This window comes from Phanerochaete carnosa, assembly GCF_000300595.1.
Source record: "Phanerochaete carnosa HHB-10118-sp unplaced genomic scaffold PHACAscaffold_6, whole genome shotgun sequence".
Lineage (NCBI taxonomy): Eukaryota > Fungi > Basidiomycota > Agaricomycetes > Polyporales > Phanerochaetaceae > Phanerochaete > Phanerochaete carnosa.
Window position 1 is genome coordinate 3,006,830 of NW_006767633.1, and position 10,471 is coordinate 3,017,300.

A 10,471-nucleotide genomic window follows, 5' to 3' on the forward strand; every position below is an offset into this window, starting at 1 on the left:
CCCCCCCCCCCCCCCTCTGGGCAGACCTAAATCTCTGTGACCTATCCGACGTACTCGCGGACGGCAGAGACACCGCACGGAGGCCCGCAGTTTGGATACCGCCGCGATCGGCAGGAGATCGCCTCTCTCATCGGGAGGAACTTTTGCGGGCTCTCTTCCTTCTGCGGCTTCACCGCTGTTTATTCAGCCACTTGGCCCATGGTGCAACCGCGTCTGGGCGTCGTGCGCCTCGTGCAGCAACGGCCCCGCGACTGTGTGCAGAAAGGCGTACACCTCATGGACGCACTCTTTGGCTGCCTCGAGGACGGCGTCGAATGCGATGACGACGGTCTAGCCGCGGAATGTGCTTGTCATGACGAGGATTTGTCTCGGAAGGGAAGCTGGAGGATGATGACTGCGAGGTTATGGAGGAGCAGAGGGCGAAACAGAGGAAGGGCCAGGTCTTTGAAGATGCGATTCCGGGCGCGCGGGCTGGAAGGAGGTCGGCACGAATGGTACGCAACGCGAATGTTTATTATCGACCGCGCGATTGACTGAATAGCTGTTACAGTGATGTAGGCACCCGCCCCAATCCTTGTTGCCGTCGGTACAAGTGACAGTACAGGCGCGAGCACGCCGCTCTCCACATCAAATAACCAGATCAGATGCTCAAGTCGATCGAAGACTTCAAGCCCGAAGAGTATGGGCTGCCATCCTATGATTCGTAGATATACAGATGCTATGATGAATGTACATGCATTAATAGGATTCCAACGAAGTTCAGTTGGCAAAACAATGATCACAAGGGGACATCGAGCAGATAGGATAGTACAGCCAGCACCATGGATGGTATCTAGAATTTGAAAGGCAAACAAATCAGCCCCCGTCATCTCTACTGCGACTCACTGGCCCGAGAACTCACTATCCTCAGGCTGAGGCTGTCCCTCCACCCTCTTCGCCTGTGCATCCCAACCCCGCCCTCACTCGCCCTCTTCGCATCCTCCTCGAAGACAGTCCTCACATCCCGGGTTCTCACACCCTTGGCACCACTGATCTCACTAACCGAATTCCCGCTCGACGCGCTCGAAGCATTGTCCGCGCGCACGAGCCTCTCGCCTTTCTGCGCCTTCGCCCGCTAGCGCGCGTCCTTCCAGCGCTTGAGCGCTCGCCGAACGCGTTCAACGTCGTGACCCGCCCAAGCGCACCGAGGTTGCGCGGCAACGCAAGGTATGCGTGCAGCACGCGCAGCAGGTCCGTGCGTGGCCGGTGCGCCCCCGAGTCGTTATAAGCTTGTGCAGCGCCGTGTCGTGCGGCAAGTGTGCCTAGTCGAAGTGCTCGTCTTCGGTCTGGTCGTGTGCGTCGCCGGCGCGGGCGCGGTCGCGATCGTGGGTATCGGTGTGCGTATTCTGCGATGGCTCGGGCACGCCAAGCGCCGAGCGACGGGTCCTCTGCGGTGTGATGATGCCGCAGGGGGCGCACGAAGAGCTCGCTGCGGTACACGACCCCGATGTCCGAGTGCATGGTGAGCTCGCCGAGGAACTCCATGGTCGTCTGGTCTCCAATTTCCTGGACGTTCAAGACCGAAGTTAGCGTCGATTTAGCAACAAGAACATAGAGCACGTACTCACAATTAACCGCCGCTTGCCATCCAGCACGATAACATATGTGAATCGCAGATCACGCCTCACGCGACGGTCTTGTCCCACTTGTATATCTCCATAGGCTGCTTGTATAACGTGTGATCTCTCTTGCGGAACATCGCTTTCACGAAGGGCGTGAAGCCGGCGTAGCGGTGGTGAAGCAAAGAGGGGACGGGTCCCGCGAGCTGTGGGCGATTCGCAACGAACACGGTAGGCTTCATGACGGCGTTGCGGTCGCCACTGTCTGGAGAATTGGACGAGCTGAGGAACTTGTCTATGAGTGGGGAGAAGTATCGAATGTATTTGCCTAGATTAATGAAGGTAAGAAATTCAGAGTTGAACATCCAGTAACAGAAGAGGCATATACGCACGGGGTCCTACAGTGCACATCCGCCAGTTTTCCCGGCTCTCTACCTTGCCCATGACTTCGTAGCGTACCCACAAGCGTACCAGGTACACAGCGTCCCCCCTTGTCGTGCACGTAAAAGCTTGCCCATGATGCTTATTTTGCGCTTATGCACCTTGTACTCCCTGTCGCCCGACCGCCAGCTCTCTGAGAGCACGCCCTCGCTCGCATTCGGCATGCGCAAGACGGCCTTGCCGAGGTCGTCGTCGTAGCTCCCCGGATCCTCGTCGCGTAGCCGCACCGATAGCAGGAAGCCCGATTGGGGGATGCCGGACACGACCCAGTTGTCAGCAACCTACAATCCAACTGGACTGGGCTATGACAAGGCTGAGGAGACAGACGAGAGGAAAGTGGGTGAGTAAAGACCAGCTCAAGTCTGGCTTGTTATTGAGCAGTACGAGCTCCTTATATACATGTCAGACTCAATACCTAGATTATTCTATGAATATACGGAGGTGTATAGAAAGTAAAAGAATACTATGGAATCCAGGAGAACCATCTGGAATATGTAATATTCATGACATTACCCCCCCCCCGTCTAGAATCGTGTCCTCATGATTATTTACCGGTAGAGCCAAAACCTCCCCCTCCTCGCTGAGTTTCAGATAGATTTGAAACCTCTTCGATATCACATGACGCAATACGCTCCAAAATGACTTGTGCGATTCGATCACCGGCGTGTACCTGGAAGATTTGATCAGTAGTATTGATCATCACCACGCGTACTTCTCTGGTGTAGTCTCGGTCGACGACTCCCACGCCAATATCAATTCCTTTGACCGCTAACCCACTTCGTGGTGCAATCCGGGCATAAGTCCCGTGTGGAGCACGCATTGCTATACCAGTGCCGATAATCTTGCGACTTTGTGCCAGTATTTTAACACTTTCAGCGGAGTAAAGATCGAGACCGGCAGCTTCTTCTGATCTGCGTTTCGGGAGAATTCCACCCATTCATTGTACCAACAGAGTGGTATCGCGTGTGAGTATATGAACAGATCTTGTGAGTAGAGGGGGAATGCGAATAGTCATGGGTGCCGGCTTATCTGGACGTCTAGCATGGAATTCTTGGAGGAGTTCCTGACAATTGGTCAGGTTCGCTCGAGATTCCCAGAAACGGCGATCGCTGTGTGGACTGTTCTTCCATAGCACCTGATACTCTAGATTCCCGTTTTGATCGCGACGCGAATTGAGGATGTCTTCTACTTCCCATTCTTCGTCGCCTTTTACAAGGTCGGGAACTTCCGGCACGCGTTGTTGCGAAGGGTAGACAGGTTCTTTGAAAGGACTTAGTAGGCTTTCATTGAAAACGGGGTGTTGTTTCCATTGTCGAGGGAGTTCTAACTCGTAAGTGGACGCGCCAACTTTGCGCTTGACTTTGAACGGTCCATATCGCTTATCGTCGAGTTTTTTCATCAGTCTAACAGTCCGGATATTAATTCCTTCTAGCCAAACTTTATCTCCAGCTTTGTACTCTGGTCCATTCTTCCTTTTCCTGTTGTAGAAGCGCTTCATAGACTCTTGTGCTAGACTGATGGCGGCACTAGTGTCTTCCCGTACCCGACTCATTCGATCAACAAATTGCTGGACATTCTCGCTTAGTCCTTCTCGTACCGGTTGAGTTTCTTCGTAAGGGTGATACCCTTTGTTAACAAAGAACGGGGTGTACCCAGTGGAAGAGTGGACTTTGTTATTGTAAGAGAATGCTGCAAGAGGCAGCCATTCGGCCCAGTCGGCTTGTCTATAGTTGATGAACAATCAGAGATACTGTTCTATCTCACGATTGATATGTTCTGTTTGTCTGTCGGTTTGGGGGTGATATGTAGTGGAAGGGTTGGCTTCGATCCCAAGTGATCGGTACAGTTCGGAGATGAACTGATTCTTGAATTCAGTTCCTCTGTCGCTGATGATTTTTCGGGGTAGTCCATGGTGTGCGACTACATGATCTCGAAGTGCTTTTCCCCATCCTTCAGCATTAAGCTCAATGGTACTCGGTATCGCAATTATCTGTTTAGAGTACATGCAGACAACCACGAGGATGGTGTTGTATCCGAATGAGTCTGGTAGTACGCCTATCTTGTCTACGGAGATTACCTCCCAGGGTCTCGAAGGAATTTCATTTGGAAATAGAAGTCTGGTAGGTCTTGTCATGTGAACCTTGGTCTTCTGGCATTTCTCGCACCCGGCTACATACTTCCGAATGTCTTCTCGAATTCTAGGCCACCAATAATTGTGTGTGACCATTTCGTGTGTTTTGTACTGACCAGGATATCTGGCTAGTGGGGTATCGTGATGGTGAGCAATGATCTGCTCTCGGAGTTTCCTATTTACTGGTACGTAGATACGGTTTTTCCATGTCACCAATCTGGTACTATCTTCAGTCCAATCCTTGTCCTTGTTCTGTAAGGCTACGGTAACTAATGAATCTTGATTCTTTTTGTATTTTTTAATTTCCGCGACCCAGTCCTGGTCGATTCCTTCTAAACTAAACACTGTACTACGAATCAGGGCACGAAAATGTTCTGGTTTCAATAATACGATATCTGAATTGTCTTCTTTCCCTGCATTGTGTCGCTTTTGGCGGGATAGTCCGTCTGCCTTGCCATTAGTTTTTCCGGGCTTATGATGTAGCGAATAGTGGTATTCGGCAAGCTCAGTTACCCATCAGGCTTGTCTCCGATTAAGCTTCTGTGGCTTCCGAAAGTATTCTAGGTTCTTGTGATCCGTCCATATTTCAAATGGATGCCGGGCGCCCATGAGGCATTGGCGCCACTCGTCAAGGCTAGTCATGATTGCGAGAAGTTCCTTATCGTAAATCTCGTAATTCCTTTCGGCTGCTGTCATAGCTTTGGATAGATAGGCGACGGGCTTCCATTTGCCATCTTGCTTCTGAGCTAATTCTGCTCCTACGGCAAAGTCTGAAGCATCACATTCTACGCGGTAAGGATCATTGTCATTGGGTATAGCTAGTACCGGTGCCGAGCAGAGTGCGTCTTTCAGGCTCGTAAATGCCACTTCTTGCTCAATGGTCCATTCGAAAGTAGTGTTGCCCGTTAATGAACTAAGTGGTTTTGCTATTTTGCCGTAATCTCGGATGAACCTTCGGTAGAAATTGGTGAAACCGAGGAATGCTTGAATGTCTCGTTTGCACTCGGGCCGAGGCCAATTGACGACTCCTTCTATTTTGACTGGGTCCATGCGAACGACGCCTTTTCCTACTATCATACCGAGGTATTCAACTTCTGTTTTCTTGAACTCGCACTTTTCTGGTTTCAGATAAAGTTTGTGTTCCCTCAGGATCTGTAGAACTTGCCGCATGATCTGACGATGTTCTTTCAGATCTTGAGTGAAGATCATAATGTCGTCTAGATAGACTACTACGTGTCTTTGACTAATGAGGTCTCGAAATATATCATTCATCATGGTTTGGAACGTAGCTAGAGAGTTCGTGAGGCCGAAAAACATAACTAGTGGTTCAAATAGTCCTTGATTGGTAAGGAAGGTGGCTTTTTCTTCATCACCTTCTTTGATGCAGATGTTATTATACCTCTATCGGACGTCCAACTTGGTGAAGTATCGTGCTTGTTTTAGCTTATCAACAAGTTCCTGTATTAGGGGAAGCGGATACTGGTTCTTGATTGTCAGCTCATTTAGCTTTCGATAATCTTGTACCGGCCAGAGACGTCCGTCCTTCTTTTTGACAAAGAAGAAAGGCGAAGCCCAAGGGGATTTGGAGGGTCGAATTCGTCTGGTTCTAAGGTTCTCTTCTATGAATTCGTCGAGTTCCTTTTGTTCGTTAACCGATATGGGATAAACTTTGCAGCTGATCGGTTGTGAGCCTGGTGTCAATTCGATGGTGTGATTTCATGGTCTCCTTTGTGGCAGAGAGTCAAAATCTTCTTTGCTAAACACATCTGAGTAGTCGTGATAGTGACTTGGAACTGTATTCTCAAATGTTTTAGCTTCATGTTTCAGACTTTCTTTTATTGCTAGGTCCGTGGTCATAGTGCGTATACGCGCCGCTCCCGTAGTGAAGTATGTCTGATAGTCTAGAACGAAGATTCTATCTCCCTCTTCAAGACGAGCCTCCGGATCGCTGGGTTCTTCCTTATCATTGTCGATATCCATCATTCTTGCAGTATATCGGCAGGCAATCGGGCAACAATCAAACTTAATGATCTGTTCCTGCCAATCGATAGATGGATTATGGATCTGAAGCCATTCATATCCAAGGAATATGGGCGTCTTTCCTAGATTGGTAACGGCAAAGGGAAGTCATTCCACGTGATCCTGAATTTCAACCCTTAACTCTACGAAATCCGTGATTGTGCCACCGGCGTTATGCGTTCCATCTGCATTATAAACTGGGATCGGTGATGGCAATTTTTTTGTAGCGATGTTGTTATCGCATACAAACTGCGCATCGATAGATAACCCTGTGCATCCCGTGTCAAGTAATGCTTTGACGGACAAGCGTTGATGATTGTCTAATGTGGTAATAATCATAGGAACGTCCATCTGTGTCCTTTTCCTTCCTTGAATGTAGCGAGGCTGTTGATGTGGATTTGCGTCGACACACCACGAGGGATACTGCGTGGATCTAATCAGAAGGCGGCGCCGACGAGGTCTGGCGACTAATGTGTTAGCTTGTTCAGCTAGCCCAATAAACCAAGTAATATTAGTGACTGTATTACGATACAAACAAAGGCTTACCTAGCCCAATAAACCAAGAGGTTGAGATGGGGCTAGGTAGCGACAGAAGGACTCCTTATATACTAGTCAGGCTGCGCACGGACCAGGCGTTACATAAGCGACTGTGCTACGGCGGTTGCTAGTATCTGAGGGACTTTGGCAGAGAAGCGAGGGCCGGTGTGTCATAGCGTATGACGTTGCCAGGCCGACAGGGATAGGAAGTCCGTTGCCGATCGGACTCGGAGATAGATGGGGCCGGTGTGTCATAGCGTATGACGTTGTCGGGCCGCCGGGGATCGAATGTCCGATGGAGATCGGAGTGCGGCTGTTGCCGAGGAAGCATGATGCGGCGGCAATGTAGGCGCATCTGATGCGCTGATACGTGTCCGTCGGTGATGCTTCTCGAGGTGTTAGCGCGCGGCTATGGCTTGTAAACTGGCGCCTATGCGCCGACGACGTTTGGAGGGTCGTATAATTGTGGAATAAATTGGAGAAAATGGGAATAAAATAGGAGGCCGGGGCTACGCCCACGACAGCTGTTTCCGTAGTTCATTCAGGAAGTTGATTGCTTCTTCTTCTTTCATTTGCCTGATTTGATTCATACAGGCTTCTGAGGCGTCAACACTCTTCTTTGAGTGTATCCATTCAGTCAGCAATTTAAGCGCTGCTTCATTTTTGCTAACTATCCATTGGCGGATCCATGCCGCTGTCCATGGGGTGTGGCGCTGCCACTGCGTAGGTTCGGTCTGATTCAAGATAGGAGATAATTTTTTATTCGAGGGAATTAAGCAAGAGGGTTGAGCCTCTCCGCGCCGCTCTGTGGACGCCCCTTTTTCTGGTATATACATGGGTACTCCAAACCAGGAACACAGATAGTTTGTAAAGTTACGTTCGGTCAACTCGGCTACGCGCCCGGCTGACCGCTTGCAAAACCCTTCATGACCGTGCGAATTTCTTTGCGAATTGCCGTTTTCCAATTGAATGGTTCTGCTGTCGTGGCAGGTGCCTCGGCGAGAGGTACGAGTGGTGTGAAGCTATTGGAGACAGGGATCTCTGGTGTCTCTGCGGCCTTTACTTGTTGGGCTTGTTGCCTATTGGGGCAATTTTGTGAGAGATGGCCCTTCTGGCCACATCAGAAACAGAGACCGAGGCGTCGCGCCTGATCTAGCTCCATTGGTTGTCCCCTTCCTCCAAAGGTAACACCAGTCCCATCGCGCCGTGTCTGAACTGGCACAGTCGTGGCTACTGGCGCAGCTACGTTAGTCTGCGCTCGTGGTGTGTTCTGCGCCTGTTGTTGTCGAGGCTGGAATTGCCCTTGTCGTTGGGGTTGCGGGTTTCGTCTACGGTATTGCTGTTGATTAAGGTTGATGCGCGCGACCCGTAGCTTGTAGAGCGCGTATGTAGTGGGGAGTTCTTCCAAAGAATTGTACAGAAGCCGAATGATGTCGGCCCGGAGTGCTTTTTCTAAAAGTGACTTAAGTTCCTGGAAGTGTGCTTCGAAGTCGTGAATATTCGCCTGGAAGGTGCACAACTCGAACTTCGAGAAAAACTCTTGCACTGATAGCGTTCCCATCTGCATTGCTTGGAGCCGATTGTATGCTTCGGCTTGCTCATCAATTAGGAAGTGCCTGTCTAAGTCTTCCCACAGTGCTTTTGTGGTCTGTATCACGGTATTTTTGTCCGTGTCATATTTCTTCATGAACGTGGCGATGTATTCACCTGCATGTCCACTTTTCATGTAAGACAGGATCATGAGGACCCTGTCAAACTGCTCAGGTAGTCGTTTCCTTTGAGTGACTACATAAAGCTTCATTTGAGTCTTCCAAGCAATATACTTGGACTTTGTGCCATTGAAGGCATCGGGCTTCATTGCGCTTCCATTTAAGAATGCGGCACTGTCTTGGTTTTTGGCCATCGCGCCGGGATCAGATGGAGATGAGGGTGGAGTGGGAGAACGTCGAGAAGGCGGGTTTGATGGTTCAGAATCTTCTACGGCTTCTTCTATGAGGTCTGGAGGATCTTCTGGTGGTGCTTCAGATTCTCCGAGGGCGATTGAGCGGAGATGGTCAGTGACTGATTTGAGAGTGTCTCGTCTAGTTCTGGGTTCTGAGCCAGACGCTATGGGTTGTGGGACTGCGAGGGATTCTGAAGGTTCTCCTGTGGGAACTCTTTGTAGCAGTTCTCTCCGTAATCCTTCTCTGCACCACGGACAACGAGTGCTATTGTCCGGGTAATGTGGGCACGGTTGTTGCACACAATATTGTACGTTATCGCTGCGTATGTAGATGGATCTCCCTTCTATTTTCTGATGTGTGTGTCCTCTACAATCACAAGAGGGCGTGATCATGGGTTGTCGGGTCCGTGAAGCTGTTTGCAGCAAACCCTGGGACTAATCGTGTTGGGACGACTAGATCAGGAGTAGATCTCGCCAAAGATGGGAATTTCCGAAAAAAAATCGAAACATTATCTTAATACAGTTCTAGGATTACTACAACAGCCCAAAGAGCAATTGCTTCTCTTCGGTCCGACGCCCGGAAAGAGATCGTCAATCTAACTGTTGTCGCTTTTCCGATGCCTGGCCGCAACCAGTTGCCACGTCGTACTCAGGAATATCTGCTTGCCTGCTGCAAAGCGTGTAACGCCGCCTATGGTAGGGCAGGGTACGATTCTAATTGGACGGAGCTCTGTCTAGCCGCCTAAGGGCTAGTGATTACAGAGGTGACTTCGGGGTGTGATGTGGTAAAAGTTGTGCAAGTGCATGGAGAAAGGTTCCAGGGGTCCGGGTCTTGATGCGGTAGAATTCGGTAGGGTTAGGATTTAGGGTGAGAGTCAGATATGCGTATAGGGTGGATCGTCGTGTGGAGATGGGTGATGGTTGGTGTGGGAGTGACAAGGATTGTCGTAGGGCAGTTGGAGGAGACTCGAGCTAATGTCAGCAACCTACAATCCAACTGGACTGGGCTATGACAAGGCTGAGGAGACAGACGAGAGGAAAGTGGGTGAGTAAAGACCAGCTCAAGTCTGGCTTGTTATTGAGCAGTACGAGCTCCTTATATACATGTCAGACTCAATACCTAGATTATTCTATGAATATACGGAGGTGTATAGAAAGTAAAAGAATACTATGGAATCCAGGAGAACCATCTGGAATATGTAATATTCATGACACCAGTGTGCATTGAACTCTGGGTCCAGCATCCGCCGGCATGTCTGGGTGCGGTAGGTGAGCATCTGGGGGATGCCATCGGGCTGTTCAAGACCCTTCTCAGCGGTGAGCGTCGCCTGGAAATACGGGTCGCAGGACAGGTCGTTGAAGTCGGCGACTGGGACGCTGGTGGCTTATATGAACGTGATCTTGCAGGTGTAGAGCGTTTCATTGAGCTGTCGTCCGAGATTAAGTTGTGGCTGCACGTCGGCAACGTTTTCGAAGATACAGAAAATAGGTAGGTGTAAATTGGTTGCAAAGGGATATGTGAAGCACGGTGAAGATGCAGCAGCATTTCAGAGAGAGACGCGATGACGTCTTGGCGGCGGGGGTTATTTGTTTTTGTGAAAGCTCCCCGAGCTACTCCTCGCCGACATCACACAGGCGCTCAATGTCTACGCTGTAAAGTATTGCAAGCGATACATTGATAGAGCAAGCTGACTTGGGATGGAGATACAAGCGAGTAAATTGTAAAAACGTTCAGTACCCAGTACCCAGTACTCAGTACACGACGCCGTGTGCAGGAAGAATTCTACGTTGATGCAATTTGAT

At 50.0% G+C, this 10,471-nt stretch overlaps 2 protein-coding genes across 2 annotated transcripts; both read right to left on the reverse strand.

Moving 5' to 3' along the window:
- Positions 1 to 11: 11 nt before the first annotated feature.
- PHACADRAFT_210571 (uncharacterized protein) lies at positions 12 to 1,558 on the reverse strand. Its single transcript, XM_007397405.1, has 2 exons — positions 551 to 1,558; positions 12 to 494 (listed from the first exon to the last, which is right to left on the reverse strand). The coding sequence occupies exon 1, from the start codon at positions 1,522 to 1,524 to the stop codon at positions 1,012 to 1,014; it is 513 nt and encodes a 170-aa protein (XP_007397467.1). The 5' UTR covers positions 1,525 to 1,558; the 3' UTR covers positions 12 to 494; positions 551 to 1,011.
- A 415-nt stretch (positions 1,559 to 1,973) lies between these two features.
- Positions 1,974 to 9,996, reverse strand: PHACADRAFT_258889 (uncharacterized protein). Its single transcript, XM_007397406.1, has 3 exons — positions 9,884 to 9,996; positions 2,644 to 2,859; positions 1,974 to 2,248 (listed from the first exon to the last, which is right to left on the reverse strand). Exons 2-3 carry the CDS (start codon positions 2,857 to 2,859, stop codon positions 2,030 to 2,032), a joined length of 435 nt encoding a protein of 144 aa, XP_007397468.1. The 5' UTR covers positions 9,884 to 9,996; the 3' UTR covers positions 1,974 to 2,029.
- Positions 9,997 to 10,471: the final 475 nt, after the last annotated feature.